At 39.7% G+C, this 20093-nt stretch overlaps 1 protein-coding gene across 1 annotated transcript; it reads right to left on the bottom strand.

The window, feature by feature from the left end:
- Window positions 1-11983: 11983 nt before the first annotated feature.
- SPINK14 (serine peptidase inhibitor Kazal type 14 (putative)) lies at window positions 11984-16383 on the bottom strand. The gene is made up of 4 exons (XM_032337923.1): window positions 16314-16383; window positions 14888-14949; window positions 13015-13151; window positions 11984-12029 (listed from the first exon to the last, which is right to left on the bottom strand). The coding sequence occupies exons 1-4, from the start codon at window positions 16381-16383 to the stop codon at window positions 11984-11986; spliced, it is 315 nt and encodes a 104-aa protein (XP_032193814.1).
- Between the last annotated feature and the right edge of the window lie 3710 nt (window positions 16384-20093).

Consider the following 20093-nt stretch of genomic DNA (forward strand, 5'->3'; position numbering starts at 1 on the left):
AAGAGATTATGCTGAGTGAAATAAGTCAAGCAGAGAGAGTCAATTATCATATGGTTTCACCTATTTATGGAGCATAACAAATAGCATGGAGGACATGGGGAGTTTGAGAGGAGAAGGGAGTTGGGGGAAATTGAAAGGGGAGGTGAACCATGAGAGACTATGGACTCTGAAAAACAATCTGAGGGGTTTGAAGTGGCGGGGGGGGGGGGTGGGAGGTTGGGGTACCAGGTGGTGGATATTATAGAGGGCACGGATTGCATGGAGCACTGGGTGTGGTGCAAAAATAATGAATACTGTTATGCTGCAAATAAATAAAAAATAAATTTAAAAAACCCTAGCAACTTGTGCTCGATTACTGGAGATCTATAATGAAGAAGTGGCATGATGAATTTAGACTGAATTATTCTGGCTAAATATATCATGCTGACATGTAATGCTGAATGTTGAATGTGTCCTGAAAGAGTGGGAGCAAGGTAATTAGAAGATTATTGTAATAATTCAAGTGAAATAAGACAATGACCACAGTGAGGAATTAACAGGGAGGTGATAAAAAGTGGTTTGCTTTGGGGTATATTTTGAAGATGGAGCCAAAAGACTTTGCTGATGGATCAGACATTGGGTGTGAGAAAAAGAGTGCAGTCAGGATGATTATAAGGTTTTTGGCTTAATGACTGGAAAAACAAGTTACCATTTTATGGGCTGGTGAGCAATGAGGAAGAAACAATTGTGGAGGGAAAGAATGTCAGGAGCTCTGTGTGGGACACCATAATTTTGAGATTCTGATTAGATATTCAAATAAAAGTGCTGAGAGGGCTGTTGTATACAAGACTGTGGATTTGGGGGAAGAAGTACAGATTGGGAGGTACAAATCTGGAAGCAGGGAGATCACTAAGAGAAGAAGTATGTATAAAATCCAGAATGGATCCAAAGGCTGAAAGCCTTGTCACACAAGGAAGGGGACTGGTAGGAAGTTGAGATGGAGTGTCTTGGAAGTGTGATAGGGGAAAAATGTACTTTTTAGAGGAGGGAGTATTTAATTGAAAGGCTATTGAAAAGTACACTGAAGTAAGGACTAATGTAATTATGTCATTCAATAATATAATTAATCATATTACTTAATCAACTCAATAAAATAATCAGACAATAAATAAATAAATAATTATAATTAGACAATCAATAATTATATACATTAATAAAATTATTGAATTAATTATATTAATATGATTATATTATTCAGTCTTAAAAAAGAAGGAAATCCTGCCATTTTCAACAACACATTGTGCTATTATTCTTCATATTGGTCATTCATGTCTTCTCTTTTTGTTTTCAGTCAGGGGGACAAGAATTTTACCAGTTTTATTAATCTTCGCACAGAAGTATCTTTTGGTTTTACTGATTTCTCTGTACTGATTTTGTTTTTTAGCTTCATTATCTTCTATTTTGGTGTTTATGATTTCCTTTGTTATACTTACTTTTGATTAATTCTCTCTTCTTTTTCTATTTTCTTAATGTGGAATTTGAAGTCATTGACTTGAGATCTTCTTTCTTTCAATAAAAGAAGAAAATTTTCAGGATCAGGTAGAGTGTTCTACCACAGTAATATTAGAGAGTACAATCTGTAGGTTAGTGGTGGGAGACTAGCCTGGGTCTTTCAGGATTGCTTCTACTTTCTCAAGGAGGAAGTTTCTGAGAGTGAGGGTGTTGAATGAGATATGAGAGCTTTCTGACTTGAATTCAGCTTTGTTTAACATTGACTTTAATGACATGCACTTTATTTCTTTTTCCCATTTGATGGTTATAGTTTTGACATACTTTATGCTTTTCAATTTTTTGTTAAATCCTTGTGTTGCTTTTGTAATGTGACTTTTTAACAGCTTTCATCTTTTTGTAACAAGGAGGGATTCTAGTACTATATTTATTGTAATGATTGCTACTTTAATTATTTCTGTTATCTCAACTATTTACATTTTGAAAAAAATCAGATTTGGTGCTCTGATTGTCACAGGTGAATGATTTGAGTTTGAATATTTTAGACAGGAGTTGTAGCTCAGACCTAAGACCACATTTCAGAAATGTGAGAAAAGTAGACCAGTTGTTCTTTTGTCTCTTTCTCCATAAAATAAGGTATTCTTATGCACTCACGTTTCTTTATGTGTATCATTTGAAAAAAAAATGTATAAATCAAAATCACAAGAAAAAACAAGGGCTGGCGAGGATGTGGAGAAAAAGGAACCCTGTGCACTGTTGGTGGGAATGCAGACTGGTGCAGCCACTGTGGAAAACAGTACAGAGTTTCCTAAAAAAAAAAAAAAAAAAAAAAAAAAAAAATAGAACACCCTATGATCTGATAATCATACTACTGGGTATTCATTTCCAAAATACAAAAACACCAATTCAAAAGGATACATACAACCCTATGTTTATCATAGCATTATTTGCAATAATGGAAATTATTGCTATGGAAGCAGCCCATCAATAGATGAATGTTTAAAGAAGATATAGTATACACTCATGGTGAATATTATTTGGCCATAAAAAAAGAAATCTTGCCATTTGCAACACATGGATGGAGCTAGAGAGTATACTGCTAAGGAAAATAAGTCAGTCAGAGAAAGACAAACACTATGTTTTGTTTACATATGGGATTTAAGAAAAGAAACAGACGACCAAAGAAAAAAAGAGAGACAAACCTAGAAACAGATCCTTCCTTCCTCCTTTCCTTTTTCCTTCCTTCCTCTCTTTTATTTTCAATTAGCCAACATATAGTACATTAAGGTTTTGATGTAGTGTTCAACAATTCATTAGTTGTTATTCAGTTGAACACTCAGTGCTCATGATATCATGTGCCCTCCTTAATACCCATCACCTGGCTACCTCATCTCCCACCCCCCTCCCTTCTGTAACCCTCAGTTGGGTTCTCAGAGTCCAGAGTCTCTCACAGTTTGTCTCTCTCTGATTTCTTCCTATTCAGTTTTCTCTCCCTTCCCCTATGGTCCTCTGCACCATTCCTTATATTCCACATATGAGTGAAACCATATGATAACAGTCTAAGAAAAAGACTCTTAACTAAAGACAATAAACTGATGGTTACTAGACGTCAGATTGGTGGGGGATGGGTGAAATAGGTGATGGAGATTAAAGAGTATACTTATCATGATGAAAAAAAATTAAATAAAAAAAAATTCCTTGGGTTGTCTCATTTTGAATCTCACAATGCTGTGAGGTACTTATCAACAGGTAAGGTACTATCTCATTATACATGTGATACAACCATGTACAATAACTGACCATCCAGATTGTAAATGGCTTAACAATGGACATTAAACATCTAGTATTTCCTAGAATCAGCACAAAGGGCACTACATTGACACATTATAAGCTTGTATAGAATTCTTCTGTGGAAGACAAAACATGTAGTCCCCTAACAAATGTGTTTGGAAAGGGTAGTAGATACTCCTGTGAATGGTATAATGACTTCCACCCCCTACTCAGGAGTTATTCTGTAAGAGTGAACTCTTCAGAGCTTCTCTAAAAATAAGACACAAAACTTCTGCTTGACTCCTTAGGATGCAACCCTGCAAAAGGAGATCTTTCCTCTCCTAAAACTTAGTCATGATTCTAATAAGTCATAATTTCCCTTGGAAAGCTGACGTAGGAGGAGGTTGAGTAAACATGTAATCCTTGCAGCTAAGTTATTGTTACACACACATTCAAAAGTCTTGCTTTGATATTAGATTCATCTTTCCCTAAGAGCTACCTCCCATGTCCCTCTCTCTATGCCAGAAAATGTTTGGCAAACTAAGGAAACTGAACAAGGTCCTCACCACAACATTCACGTTCCAATCTTACTTATGGTCATACAGGTCTTTCAACAAAAAAAGAAATTAAGAAGAATTGTTTTGTCATGTCAGTGTATAAATACTCTCTTCACCAGCCCTGGCTCCTAAGATATATTATATAAAAATTATTATATATTATATAAATATATATTTAATATTTTATCATATATAAATTATATAAAATATTATATTTATATATATTTATATATAAATTATAGAAACTATTATATATTATATTTTAAAAAGATGCAGATTCTGCATCTTTTCCATGTCTTTTTATTTGATTAGCTGTATCATTATTCATCTCAGACTTCTACCTTGTCTTTATATCTGTACATTATCCAGTCATTAAGATGGCACATTCTTCCTTAGTAGGATCTCTAAGTAAGGAGGAATCATAAACCATGAAGTTTGCAAAGGTATAATTTCAAAGATCTGTTGGTAATAATACAGATGTCGAATATACCACACAGCAAAGAAAATTCTGAATACATAAGTATTGTATAACTTGTAAATCAATTCCAATACTTAATTGCTTTTCCAATTTTATAATCATTCCTTGATAATTATTTCTATTTCTATCATCTCCTGAATCCTGCTTGTAAGGGCTGATCTATTTACCAGCACATGTGATGGATAGTTGAAATCTTCACAATATGAAGCTGAATTTCTCCATCTAACAAGGACTGGATAAACTAAGGAAGTTTCTCCTTCCTACTCCTGTTGTTATGCAGTTGTCATCATGACAATGGGACAAGAAACACAAGGCAATCTGAGAAGGTTCTGCCGTATCTTAGTTTAAGAAATACAATAGAAATGTTTTAGAACCAAATGTCATTTTGGTATTTATGACCTCAGTGATGTGCTAGATCTTGAGGGGCTAATTCCTTTTCATTTATTAATTTTTTTATTTGTTTGTTGAATATGCACCTACATTGTGTCAGTCACTAGAGCAGGTATAGGGAATACAACCATAAATACTGATACACAACTTTCCTGCTCCCCTGTAGCTTGTGGTCTAGTTATGGAAAAAGAGGTTAGTAAAATTATCCTTGTGATGCGTGCTTAATTTTCCAAAATACAGGCAGTCAACACTAAGATAGGCACAATAAGTTCAGATGTAGTTTGGGACTCAGGAAAAACATCCATGAAGGAAAGGAAGTCTGAGAAAAAGTTTCCTTTCTCACACTGCTCCTTCCTTTTCCTCCCCATAGCTACAAGCAAAAATATTGTAACCTGCAATTTTATTTCCCAGGTCTATGTGGGATCTATGTACTATTTTATTTCCCAGATCTACGCTTTCTTCTTCTGGGAACCAGGCTGTGATTCACATGTTTCTGCTTTCCCTGGTTACTCCCCAAGGTATGACATCAACCCTAGACTAGCAGCAGGCACTATGAGATCCCTCTACCACCCAGCTCCTCCTGAGAGCCTGCCTCTCTGGGGCTAGCATGGGATGGGAAGAATTGGATACCTACAGAATCTGTCCTCTTCGGGTCACTGATCAAACTGTTTGCTCTGTGTCGGTTGCCCTAAGTTTTGCTTCAGGTGGCATAGTTGCATGCTTATAGAAGATGAACATAATTTCCAAGGTCTGAGAAATAGTTTAAATATACAAAGCTTGCACCTAGCTACCATCTCCCTACAGCCCCTGGAAGAGCAGTCATTCAATCTTTGCTTGAGAATTGTTAACACAGGGATGGGACTTCCTTTTTTTCAGGGAAGCCCACTCCACTGTTCAATTACACAGTTAGACAAAGCCTCCTTAATTTTAATTGAGACCTGTCGTTCTGATGCTTCAATTATCTTAATTTGCACCTTGAAGCCACACAAATCACGATGTATTTCTCTGTCCCTTCGTAGGATCTTTCCCTCTCTTCCGTCCTCCCTTGTCCTTTGTTGCTTTCCTTCCTTCCTATGTTTCATGTGCTGTAGCAATGTTCTCTTCCACACGCCAGATATCGCCAGTTTTGCCTTTTGTTTTTATTTTTTAAATTTTTAAAAAGCTTTTATTTTTTTGAAGTAATTTCCACACCCAGTGTGCAGGTGGGACATACAACTCTAAGGTCAGGAGTCACATGTTCTACCTACTGAGCCAGCCAGGTGCCCCTGCAGTTTTGCCTTTTCAAAATGGCATAAAATAGTACTTTCATTGTTTTGATCAAGTTTTTCTATACAATTGCCAAATGTTCTGTTCTTCATAAAGTTTCTTACCTATAACTACATATACATGCACATACACATACACACAATATTTCTGAATATATAGTCCTATATATCATGAAACACAGACTATTAGAGAAGCTTCTGCATCAAAATAGAACTTAACAGAGCTATCAGTTTCCTCAGCCTGCACACTAGACACTCCAACTCACGCTCCCTTTGAATCATTTCCCCACTCATGTATTTTAACACCTTCCTAATACTTTCTCTTTTCTCGCCTCTTCTTTTCCTCGTTTTTCATCCTTGTTCCTCTCTCAACAGTTTATTAACTGCCTGCAATTTACTAAGATATACAAGATCTGTGCTGTAGTTCCAAGGACCTTTGGTTCACATTAGCAACAGGTATTTCAAATTCCTAAAGTAATTATTATGAAGGTGGAAACACATTTTGCAAGCAAGAAACTTTAGGTCATTTTGTTTCTCTGGATGTCTATCAAACCACTAGAATAAGGAGAAGTCTAGGTACAAATTTGATTCAGAGAGAGACTTTCACAAATATTTCATGTGTTAAAGAATCACAATGCCTTATGACTCTTGCAAATGCTCCCATCTCCTCAACACAGCACGATAATCAGCCACAGGGTACAGAGTAGTCTGAGAACACTTAGAAAATCAAAAGAAGGGCACCTGGGTCCTCAGTCGGTTAAATGTCTGACTCTTGATTTGCATCTCCGCTCCTCTCTTTTTCTCCCCCACCTTTGCTTATTTGTCTTGTTTCTTCAATACCAAATCATATGGTATTTGTCTTTCTCTGACTGATTTTGCTTAGCATTATACTCTGTAGCTCCATCTATGCTCTCTAGCTCCATCCATTTGCTGTTGCAAATGGCAAGATTTCATTTTCTCTGATGGCTGAGTAATATTCCATTGTATATGTACACACACAACCTTTTCTTTATCCACTGATCAATCAATGGACACCTAGGCCACTTCCATAGTTTGGCTATTATAAATAATGCTGCTATAAACATGGGGGTGGTGCACATATCCCTTTGAATTAATGTTCTTGTTTTCTTTGGGTAAGTACCCAGTAGTGCAATAGTAAAAAAAGACAAAATATAAATAAAATAAAAGGTAAACCACCTACTAAGAGAAAATATTTCCAACATACATATCCAACAAGTGGCTCATACAAATACATGAAGAACCATAGATCAAAATGCAACAGTCCAGGGTACCTGGGTGGCTAAGTTGGTTAAGTGACTGCCCTTGGCTCAGGTCATGATCCTGGAGTTCCAGGATCGAGCCCCACATCGGGCTCCCTGCTTGGCAGGGAGTCTGCTTCACCCTCTGACCTCTCCCCTCTCATGCTGTCTCTCTCTCAAATAAATATATAATCTTAAAAAAAAGAAAAAGCAACAGCCCAATGGAAAATGTGCAAGAAAGAAGTTATCAAAAAGCTAATAGATTATTTATTATCTCCATTTTTATTTACATTTGTTTTTTCATTATCTAGTTTTTTATTTCATGTTATAATAAATCCTGTTCTTCTACTTAGAAAAATATAATTTGGTTCCTTGGATTATATTTACTTTGAGACAGTATTCATCATGTTTCTTTTTTTAAAGATTTTATTTATTTATTTGACAGACAGAGATCACAAGGAGTCAGAGAGGCAGGCAGAGACTGAAAAAGGGGGAAGCAGGCTCCCCACTGAGCAGAGAGCCCAGAACTCTGGGATCATGACTGGATGACCGGAGCCTAAGGCAGAGGCTTTAATCCACTGAGCCACCCAGGCGCCCCGTCATCATGTTTTTTTTTTCATATAACATGTTGCTCTATTCTATTTTTTTTTTGACTATATTATAATTAGAGGCTGGCAAACATTTCAGTTTTTCCATATCACTATATTTTATTTTTTAAAAAGATTTTATTTATTTGACAGAGAGAGAGAGCACAAGCAGGAGAAGCAGCAGACAGAGGGAGAAGCAGGCTCCCCACTGAGCAGGGAGCCTGATGTGGGGCTCAATCCCAGGGCCCCGGGATCACGACCTGAGCTGAAGGCAGATGCTTAACCAACTGAGCCACCCAGACATTCCCAAGGTTTCATTTTCTTAGGGCTAATATTCCAGTGTTTATATATACAAAAATCAGGAATTACTTGGAGTATGGGTATGTGTAGACAGCCAAAGAGGTTCATTGAAATATTATGCAAACCACAAGATCACTTTACACCATGGTTCATTTTCTTTCTTTCTTTACCCCCCCACCATGGTTCATTTTCTTTAATTTAAATTTCAAATCTGTATTTTAAAATTATTTGCTTTGAAATACAGAAATGTAAATCTTAACTGAAAAAGTAAAATCAAGCAAAACATTGCTTAGTTTTGAGGAGAAGTGAAGCTCCAAATAAGTTTAAATAGGGATGTCCAGGTGAGTAACAAATGCAGGGAAAACCTTAGGTAGAAGCAAGAGAGCTCTCTTTCACTGCCTGCATAGAAATCCCTGTTTCTGAACCTAATTAAAGGGAACAGTTTAAGCGGGCCATTGGGCTACACAGTTACGTGATTAAATGACGGTGCTCTATTGCCACCTTCTGGGCAAACAGGGTGTGTTACAAGTCCTACAAGAGCTCATCATGTGTAAAATCAGGCTTTAGGCTGGACCTGTGGCAGGTGAAATAAATGTCTTACAGGTCATTACTAGGATGTTTGTTTGTATTTTAACTCACAAAAGATACCGTGTTTTTTTTAACATGTCATGTTTAAATGCTTCTATAAGGGAGGCAGGGATATGGTTGAGACAATAGAATGGAGGTAATAGTTAAGAATATAAAAATAGCCCACTAAAACATGATGAAGAGTTGCATTAAATAAATACTCATGGGTTTAATTTATACTTAGGATGAAATAAGAAATATATAAAAGTTGTATATTGAAATTGAGTTTAAGTGAGAAAAGAGAGACGATGACATTGACTTTAATTAAACCAAAACACACGGAGGAGCACACTTAGAAAGAAAAAAATAGGACTCAGATTAGCTCTACTGACTTTAAAGATCCCATGAGTCCATGAAATTACGATGTGTAGTACCTGATACTGAGTTCATGGGTACAGTCTGGTCATGTGAACATGTGAGTTGTAAGTATATCGACAATAGAGAAATTACAGGGGTGAGTGGTATCATCAAGCAGAGAAAGAGGGGGAAAGAGAAGATTGCAATGGCAGAAACCTGGGACAGATCAACATTTAGAGAATACAAACAAAAGGGAATGTGACAGAGGGAGTTCAAAATTTGAAACAGCTGTGAGAGAGGGCAAGCGAGAGAGGGGGAACGAGAGAGCAAGCTAGGGCCGTGGCTGCCAGAGCAAGGAAAACTAAGGGGAAAGCATCTTTTATGTTAGCAGTGAAGGGATCTGTGCAGCAGGGGTCAGCTTTTCGAGGTTGCACTGAAAGGAGGGAAGGCTTGTATTTTATAAACATGCTCCCTCCCTTTCCTTCTTTGGAAATGTCTACTGTCGAATGACAGAAAAATGTCATTATTAAAGTCCCCTTTTACTGTTGTGAATAGTACATTTAAGTAAATGCTTTATTACCCACTGAAAATTTTTGTATTATTACAGAACACGAGCCTTATCCTTTGGAAATTTTTTTTTTAAGATTTATTAGTTTATTTTGGAGAGAGAGAGAGTGCACACTTGGGCAGGGGGAGGAGCAGAGGCAGAAGGAGAAAAAGAATCCTCAAGGAGACTCCCCAAGGAGTGCAGAGCCCCATGTAGGGCTTGATCTCAGGACTCTGAGAGCATGACTTGAGCCAAAATCAAGAGTCCGTGACTTAACCAACTGAAGCACCCAGGTGCCCCAGGAATTCTTTAAACAGTAGGATAATGACTAATAAATACATTGACTAATGTACTTCTAGACTTTAGAAGGTATCAGAGGAAAATCTAAGAACAATGATAAAGATAAAACTGACTTCTACCTTCAAATAATAGGTAGTAAGAGTAACCAGATATACCTCCTACTTGAAAAGATAATAGAAAAATCAGGCAAAATATATAAAGCATCAGGCACCGAAGGATGCCAATTCCAGAGATATGAGAAATAAATATGGTGAGTTCTAGGGCTGATCTTGATTTTAGCATTGTAAGAGATGCTGAGAACAGGAAAGAAGAGTCCAGATGGAGCAAGTGGATTCCCCGAATTGAGAAGATGGAGAGCTGAGAGGAGAGAGACCAATGTGGTATATAGTTCGCAGGACCACAGCATGAAAGAGCTGGACAGAATGCTCAGCACATCACTGATTGGTGCTTGTGTGTGAGGAAACTACCCAAAGCCAAGAAAGAACCACCGAAGAGGATTAGAGGTAACAGAGCCCAGATGTCATATAAGGCCGGTAATAGTGCCTACTCCTGTTAGCCACCCTAGAAAAACTTAGAATTCATGGAACGTCGAGTGGAGTACCCAAGAGGAGCTTGCCTCAGGAATGAGCAACAGTTAGCCACTTAGTGAATACTGCTCTGGTCCCACCTAACCACTCTTAAAAGTAAGATCCCAGAGGGTCAGACTGCTTCCAATAACTGATCTGTGTCTCAGAACAACGCTCAAGACTATTTCTACAAAGATCAAAATACTCAGGGCAAAACGAGATAAAATTCATAAAATTATGAATTTATAAATTCGTTCACAAAAATCCCTATCTTCAGATGTCATCCATCATGAGAAGAAAATCAACCGTCCCGGGACTGACACCAATATTTGAATTAGCAGTCATAAAAATAGTTATTAAAACTCTTATTCCAGATGTCAAAAAAGTTAGAAAAATGAAGGATAGATCAAACTTGTAGAGATGAAAATGAAAATGTTTGAGATGAAAAATCGATGACATGACACCCGTAGCAGTTGAATCATTACAGGAGAAGAGATTTGTAAACATGAAGTCAAGGCAGTAGCGTTAGAAAACAACACTTTCTGCACCTGCAGTTCTTGCTGTCCCTACACTGCCAGAACTTAGAAGAGTGGAAATAGACCATCAAGATAGAGAATATTTCATTTCCCCCAGGGCAATTTGCTTTTCATATTCTACAGTTGATAGACTAAAGGTGATTTTTTTTCCTTTTTGCTGGAGTCCTGTGTCTGCCTTGTAATCAGCATAATAGTCAAGGTCAAGGAGCCAACAGAACAGGTAAGCGCTCTTGACTACAGTCTTATGAGGATATTCAGAGGCAGAAGAGATGCTTTTCCCCTCCATATTAGGAATGTGTATATATATATATACATATATATATATATACACACACACACAGAGAGAGAGAGAGAGAGAGAGAGAGAGAGAGAAGAAATATAACCCAAAGAAGAATATGTCCTGATAGGTTTCAGAGGTTGAAATGTGTCAGGAGAATTTTAAAAAACAATGGGACATTCATGGACACCACTGATGTAGGCCTCCTTCTATGGAGAAAAGTGGGGTCCGTGGACTGGGTGTGTGTAAATGCCTGTCTCAATGCTAAATCTAGAAGTGGGTTTGTTTAACGAGGGGCTTTCTGCAAGGAGACGGCAGGAATGGGCAGGAAGAGCACAATGCTCTGTAGTTCCTAGGAACAGGAAGAAACCGTGGAAATACAGAAGAAATTTCTGTTGTGTTCCTTGGAAGACAGCTTGGAGCACTTACATTATAGATTATTTCACTGTCCACAGTCTCAGGAGCTGATAAATCCCAATATATGTCCTTGACCTTTGGCTCAAATGTTCATTTTGTTCTACTTCTGAGAACTGAGACTCAGATCTGAGGACCAAGTTAAGTCAGGCTTTCGGAAAAGTTTATTAGGGAGGGAAGAGGCCTAAGGAGGGTTCATTTATCTGATACAAGCTCAGCTGGGGCAGGTCTCTGCCACCATCACTTGGGAGGCGCGAATTGCAAGAGAAGGACTGTCATGATGGAGAGAAAAAAGATATCCTCTTGGGCGTCCAAATCCACTCAGCTAGCATTCTCCATCATTTTGAAACCTAATTTTCCCATGAGATTTCCTAAAGGAAAAATGCTGAATCAACATTTCACGAATAAAATGTCAGAACTACAAAAACTCTTTAAAATTATTTTATCTATCATCCTTATTTTATATTAAGGAAACAAAGAGCCAGAGCACAAAGGGAAATGACTACATACAAGAGTCAGGTTATTGGATTTCCTACCCAGTTACTCTTCCATGATTCTAAGAGGCCATGGACAACATTAAAACCTATGCTACAACCTCTTTGAAAATAAGTTACTCAATCAGGACTGAACCTGTGTTATCTAAGGCACATTGGTCCTCTTTTTATTCTCTTAACACTCTCATGCTTTGGCCCAATTCCTCATGAGTGGGGATGAAGTGGGATTTCCACATCATTTCCACATCATCCTGTCATTGCTCCTTGTACAAAAGTACAAAATGATTGTTGGGTCGAGGACTTTAGTCTGATGCCATGAGAATTTTAATCCCTGTGAACCACACTGGCTTACACAGAGATCAAGCTGAAGCCATGGTTTTGAGAGACCCCAGTGTCTAATCACTGATAATCAAGTCCCATAAGCCAAAAACCTAAACACTGACTCTTAGCACAAGAACCCAATCTTTGCAGTCACCTCATCCTAGCTCAGAGTTTCAGACACCGAAGAGATGGAAAGTATCTGAGAGAAGGCAAAACCGCAGTTTTTCTTCCAATCAAAGAACTTCAGGGCTGAATGGAATAACCAAAGCTTTACTTGGCTGATGGGAACTGACATCACATGGTGTATGGGAGCGTGAGGGCTCAGCCAGAAGGGCCTGAAATACCACAGAGTACACTGAGTCTGCTTTCCACCCCAGAGGGCTTTCTATTGCCACATGCTTTTCTGATTGGGGACTGATTAGTATCAATGCTGGAAAAAGTTCCTGGCTTCAAGGTTGACGCACTTGGTAGAAGAGGTACCTAGTAATTGCTGTAGGCTGTTTGTCTTTGTTCTCTTCTTTCCCCGCCAAAGAGTACTCACAGGCTCTCAATACACAAGATGCAGGGGTTTTCAAAGGTTACAAAATTAGTGCCACAGATGGGTTGATGTAAACCAGGGCAGGGGTTCACGTTTCCAGTGAGCCAACTCAAGTTTACTTTCTTATATGGACATTTCACCTGAAATTCAGTTGAAAAGAATGATATGGTTACAATTACTCTCACAGACAGGTAGGTCATATCTGGACTTGATGAGGAAAAGCCATTACAGCTGCCCCTCCCCAAAGCAGTGGAGGCTGACCTCCCCTGTTCACCCCATTTGACAACAATGACACCCTCCTGGTGAGGAGTCCTGGCAGCCACAGGGCACTGAGGCCTCCTACCCTCTGGTGGGAAAAGGAGGAGTGGATGAACAGGATGGTGTTTGGGCAATTTAGCTTCTTTCTCAATCTACTTTATTCACAGAGTATCAGACATGGCAATAGTCTTAGAGATTTTCTATGCCAACTGGGCAAAAAAAAAAAAAAAAAAAAACCCTGAAAGCCCGTAATTGGAGAAGATGCTTTACTGAAACCCATATGCTTTGATTTAAAATATGTACCATAACACGTACATGCACCTTGGAGTTCTTGTGGATAGGAATAATAGAGAACCATAAAGAAAGAACAGCCTGCTGAAGTCCCAAGTGGGGATCTGAACTTTATTAGCTGATGTGACTGACTTTGTACCCTTAGGCACTGATGCCTGCCCCATGCTAATTGCATACATAATTAATTACCTGGCCCACGAGGTAGTGATGCCTTGAGGAGGATTAAAAAGACGTATTCATATTTGTACTCTCAGTGTCTCACTGTATTTATGAAGACATAATAGATAGTGGTTCTTTCTTTAAAGAGTAGATTTTCAGTGAGATAAGCACAGGCCCAGAAACAAAATGTATCCAGAAGGCAGATAGATAACATAAATGTGTGAATTCATGATGTATAATAAAAATGGATGGTGGGAAACTAGTGTCAACTTCGAGTGGGCATGCCGTATGTATTACTATGTAACAAACCACCCCAACAGTTAGTGGGTTAAGTAATTGCTTTAATAAATCATAGTTCTGTAGGTTGTCAAAAAAAATAAAATAAAATACATACCATAGTTTATCCACTCTCAAAATCCCCAAGTCAACTCTTTTCTTTTTTTTTTTTTTTAAAGATTTTATTTATTTATTTGACAGAGAGAGAGATCACAAGTAGGCAGAGAGGCAGGCAGAGAGAGAGAGGAGGAAGCAGGCTCTGTGCTGAGTAGAGAGCCCGATATGGGACTCGATCCCAGGATCCCGAGATCATGACCTGAGCCGAAGGCAGCGGCTTAACCCACTGAGCCACCCAGGCGCCCAACTCTTTTCTTGAAGTTGTGAAATGTGAAAGCCTTTAGCATAATGCCCTGACTTTGTAGGGAACATGAAAAACAAAAGAAGGGACATGTCTCATCAGGGAGGAGAACCCATGTCCCCTCACAGGGCTGGGGTGAGAGGCAGCCTGAAGCAGGGGCTTGGGGTTCCTGGAACTCAAGGTAGTGGTCTCAGGGGCTCTATGAGAGCCATAGATAGATTGATAATGTGCCTCTAATACAACAGGGGAGAGAGTTTTGGCTGAGTATTTAGAGAAAGAGGGATCCTATCCGAGCTTAGAAACTCTTCTCCTTCTTTCCTTATCCCACATCACCACCATGGCCAGGCCTCATCATCCTGTAGGTCTGTCACCCATTAATCCCTCCACATCCTCTAATCCCCTGGCAATTGTCAGTATTCATAAACACTTCCTAGGCACTGGGGAGAGAGAGTCCTCTGGTTGTCAGATGACCAAATCTAAGCTTGGTTCCTGGTTTGGATCACTCCGCTCAGGGCTCTTGTACCAGTAGTATACCTGCCATGTTCCTGTGAGTGGATTCTGAAGAATGCCACAGATGGCATTCCTGAAGTAAGGTTCTAACACAACAGTTCCAGAGAAAACTCAGATTAGAATGCCAGTCCTGAGACACAGAGTGGAAGGTTTACCTTAATAGCTCCATGTGGTGGCCACCACTCTGGACGGCCTGAAACTAAGACATACATGAGAATAGTTGCAGACTATGATAGTTGGTAAATCCTGCCTTAACCTGTTAGCAGAATTAAAGAATTCTAATTTGCTACTGAGGAAGCTTGCAATATGAAAACGTTCTTTTATTTATACATGCACTCATTTTCCACTCAAAAATGTGGACTAGTTCTTCTACTCCTGATAGATAATGAGCAAGCAATCACCGCTCTCGTAAATGTTGCCAGTCCAGTGTACCAAATAAGTTTTTAATTACTAGGAGTTAGCCTGCACTTGAGACAATTCAGAACTGGCAGCCAATACATAAAAGACATGAAGAAATGCTAGGGCTTTAAAGAGGCTGTTAGCCCAACCCCCGTATTTTACAGAGAGGGAAAGACACTTGCTGATGCCCTGAAATTCATGGTAGATAGGTGAAAATTCAAGCTCTTCAGTCCTTGAACCCAGGTCTCTTTAAAACTCCCTATAGGGCTCTTCTCTAAAAGAGGACAAACACCCACTCAAATTCATGGCAAAGCATTTTCAAAAGCTTTGAGTCTTTGAAATGTTGCCCACCACTGTAATGTCACACCTGACTGAATCTCCATGAGTTAGGTTTCATAGTCTGCATTAATAGCTGGGGAAACAAAGGCCCTTGCACATTGGCTGGGAGCTTTTGTTTGTGACCACACTGCATTGCCTTTCTCTCTATAAATATAGATGTATATAGTAAAGTGATACCCTTACATATATAAATCGAAAATAATTCTGAAGCATTCTTTCATATTACAATGTCAGAGCTCACAAATCAAATCTACATAACTGGGGCGCCTGGGTGGCTCAGTGGGTTGGACCGCTGCCTTCGGCTCAGGTCATGATCTCAGCGTCCTGGGATCGAGTCCCGCATCGGGCTCTCTGCTCGGCAGGGAGCCTGCTTCCCTCTCTCTCTCTCTCTGCTTGCCTCTCCATCTACTTGTGATTTCTCTCTGTCAAATAAATAAATAAAATCTTAAAAAAAAAAAATCTACATAACTGCCAGAACCAGTCAAATCACTCACCAGAGATGCGCCTTGGTGGCTCAGTCAGCTAAGCATCTGCCTTTGAGCTCAAGTCATGATCCCAGGGTCTTGGGATCGAGCCCCACATCTGGCTCCTGTTCATCGGAGAGTCAGCTTCTCCCTCTGCCCCTCCCCCTGGCTGTGTTCTCTTTCTCTCTCCTTCTCTCTTTCTCTCTCTCTCTCTCAAATAAATAAAATCTTAAAAAAGAATTACTCACCAACAGGTAACGCCCAATGTATCAAGATGAAGAACAAAAGTGAGCAGCATACTAGAAGATATTTGGCCATTTTTCCTCCCGGTGTGTGTGTCCTTAGAATGATGCTCTGAGATATTGCCTTGGGATTTTCCCCTCTAGCACAATCACTAGAGCAAGGTAATCAAGATATTAAAACCATCTTTGAAATGAATATCCATCTCTCGCTTTCCCACCGTAACCACTGTATGCCATATCTGGGAAGCCTATTATTTCATCCTTCACTAAGAACAAATGTTCAGAAAAAACCTAAACTTGCTTAGTCATAAAGTACAGAACTCAGTGACAGATCTTTGACTACTTAGAAGAGAGAAGTAAATCAGAAGTTACTCTTTGGACAGAATCCTACTATTTTAGTGTGGCGGTATTTTACATGTCTTGAAAAGGCAATCCCTTACCTCAAGATTCACCCAGATTTTTTTCTTATAGGGGATACAAAGAAAATAATGAGGCCACTAGAGGCTTCTGGACAGTAAGGCCTTCTCAACGGAGGAAGCAGGTCTGTGCTTGCTCATGAAGCAGAGCATAGCTCTTTGCAGTAAGACAAAGATTGGAGTATTTCAGGCATACTTGGCTGTGCTGAGAATCTTCTGACATGGAACGCTCAGCTTTCTTGGAGCATTCTGAGAGAGAACATAGGGAGAAATACCACTCCATGATATCTCATGGGTACCCCAAAGTTATTTTCATCCATACATGCAGAAAGGGAGAAGTCAGCGTGCAAATCCTCCTGTGGGATTGCCTTCTCTTGTAGAAGCCTTTCTGATTCTAGAGAACGGTAGAGGCAGGTTCCAGGCCTTACCGAAGGACCACATTGAACTACCCTATCTTCTTAACCCTGTAAAAGTGACCTCATCCTCCCTATGTGCTTTGGCCTTCTCCGCTCTGTAGCACATGTGACAAGGCAACTGACATGTACTCTTTCCCAGATGCTATGGTGTGATTGATATGTGATCTCTTAGACCCAGTTAAGGCTCCAGGGTACTCCACTCTCTGGGATGGCTGGAGGTTCTTGGCACAGTGTTTGGAGCTGCCTAGCTGCCCACCCTGCCTGCTCCTGGTACATCCTAGGACATGTTTCTGCTCAGCACACCCCATCTCTTCCTGACATCATCCCTGGCTTCCTTCGGACTGGAGCCACAGCAGTGGCACGAAAGCAGGATGCCAGATACCCACTCCCCCTGCAACATAGGTCCCCTTCGACCCACCTCAGAAAGAGGAGAAAAGAAAGAGAGATGTAACATGCTCCTTCGCAGCTCCTGCTTCCTTTAAGGAGCAGGTAATAGGGCTGCAGGAGTGGGTAGAACAGCTATGTAAGACAGAGAAGGCCCTGAGGCATTGTGTGCTGGGAGGAGCAGGACCTGGAGGCCCCATGTTCAGGGTAAATCAAAGTCAAACCTCAGCAGGAGGCATTGGGGAAGGAAGCACAGAGCTGCCTAGAAGACTTGGGGGTGGGAATGGATCACTGGACATTCGACAGCCCTTGGCAGGCGATCCAAAGAGGCAATGGCTTGAGGAAACGTACCACAGTCGGAAAGAGCACAGCAGAAAGAGTAGAATATATTCTACAAGAAGAATTAGTACCTCCAGCCAGCATGCAAGAAAGGAGGTGGGCACCGAATGAGGTCTCCGGATACCGTTTGTAGTGGGTCCAGCCAATCTGGAGCCTTTGTAGCTTTGTGACCTGAAGATCTGTGGTCATGCCTGAATTGCCTCCCATAATCTGAACTTCCTGCCTCCGTTTTCCTGCCTGTAAAGAAAAATTGTTCTTACACCAAGGAAATATGTGAACAGAAATAAAAAATAGAATATAGAATTGAATAGAAAATAGAAATTAAAAAAAAGAAAAAGACGTGAAATCTCCAGAGATAACCGTTAAACATGTCTTAAATTATATTGTTCCAGTCAAAAATAAATTTTTTGTAGTACTGTGTATTGTTTTCTGCCTTTTTCACTTAGAAATGTACTGTGACATTTTCTTGATCTTTAAATGCAGTCATATAGTACCTGAGTTGAGATGCTTGGTGCCATATTATGTCACATATATGGGTTTTTATTACATTAATATTCTTCCACTCTTGCTCAGTTAGGTTGATTCCAATTTTCATCATCATCATTATTATTATTATTATTAACAATGCTAGAATGAGCAAATTTTTGTTCCCTCAGTTAATTTATTTCTTACTAACTTTGTAAGTGCCTAAAAACAAACTTACTGGACACTTCCAGAAAGGACCCGAGTCATCTAAAATATTAAGGAGGTAGTTTTCACCTAGTTTGTTGGCCCTATGCTTGTAATCTAAGGTGGGACATTTTGAAAACACAGTGCCACCTTACTAAGTGAATCATTTGTCCCCCAGCTCAGAGAGATAGAGGGATTCCATTGCATAGAAAGCATTACAGAAGAAAAAGTAAAACATCATAGGAAAGAAATAAGGCTAAAGTATCTATAGCTTTTCCAAACTCCCCCAAATTCCAGTTGAGTTAACAATATTGGGTGAGGAGAATAAATAAGATTAAGGAATCACATCTCCCTCAGAGAGTCCTTAGTGTATGACTTGCTCATTCAAGCATATCCATGGCTTAATGCTAAAAGCTATAACTTGGGGTTGTGTCCCTGGATGGCAGGCTCCTCTTCCTAGCTATGAAATGATTTGATTTGTATGTTTCATGACACTTCAAACCAACATTTTCCAAAAATGAACTCCTTACTCTATAGTCCAAAGCAGGTGCTTATCACCTTTCAGGGATACCAAAATCCTCTATAAGACTTAACCTACAGCTCCGCTGTTTTTCTGCAGAAAGGAAAGTTTCAGTTCCACTGCCCAAATTACAGAGCTCTATTAACCAATTATATTCCCACCAGAGCACTGAGCTGCCTTCTTTTACGTCCCAAGATGTCCTTCCCTCACAGAATAGCCACCACACAGATGTCAGTCCAACCCCAGGCTATAAGAGAAAGTCTTTTTCTTCTCACAGATTTAACAGAAGCGATAGAACAGCATTAGCCACACTTGCATAATCTCCCACTCTGGTCTTGAGTACTGATTTGGGTAAGAGTTCCTGACCTGTTCTCCTGACTGAAATGGCGTTAATGGCCTTCCAGTTACAGTTTGACAAAAATATAGACAGGATTTTACCTGACTCCGGGCACCTGACCTCCCTTATCTTAGAACATTTACTTTAGAAATGTTATAACTAAATTCCTTCTCTGTTGCCTTGAGACTTAATTCTCTTTGGAAACCTCTCACTAGTTTCAAAACCCAGAAACATCTTTCTCGATGACCTGGGAGGAGTCCCTTTGAAATGTAGCACTCAGGAAAGCCCGTGCAGGCTGCCTCTAGTGTCTGGGGAAGGGCAAGGGTCCAACTTTTCATGGACACCATGCTCTAAGTTCCAAAACTACGTCCTGTCATAAAGGTATGAGATGTTTATATTTCCTTACATAAAGCCAAGCTTATATTTCCTTAGATAAAGCTATAGGCCAAGTGGCCTATGATTTTCCTCTCACCTCCTCCATTGCTTTCTCACTAGCTCACCCAGACCTTAAAAATCTTCTTCCAGGAGGAGTCGTCAAGATGGCGGAGAAGTAGCAGGCTGAGACTACTTCAGGGAGCTGGAGATCAGCTAGATAGCTTACCTAAAGATTGCAAAAACCCACAAATCCAACGGGAGATCGAAGAGAACAGCAATTCTAGAAACAGAAAATCAACCACTTTCTGAAAGGCAGGACTGGCGGAGAAG

This window comes from Mustela erminea, chromosome 3, assembly GCF_009829155.1.
Source record: "Mustela erminea isolate mMusErm1 chromosome 3, mMusErm1.Pri, whole genome shotgun sequence".
Classification (NCBI taxonomy): domain Eukaryota; kingdom Metazoa; phylum Chordata; class Mammalia; order Carnivora; family Mustelidae; genus Mustela; species Mustela erminea.

What these genes read in the sequence shown, in the direction of transcription:
- SPINK14 (XM_032337923.1), bottom strand. Translation starts at nt 16,383, where the DNA reads ATGGCCAAATATCTTCTAGTATGCTGCTCACTTTTGTTCTTCATCTTG. An exon ending in ACATTGGGCGTTACCTGTTG is followed by an intron (nt 14,950 to 16,313) that starts GTGAGTAATTCT and finishes CTGTTGTGTTAG; the next exon opens with AACCTTACTTCAGGAATGCC. An exon ending in ATCTTGTGTATTGAGAGCCT is followed by an intron (nt 12,030 to 13,014) that starts GTGAGTACTCTT and finishes TTTTTCCTTTAG; the next exon opens with GAAATCTCATGGGAAAATTA.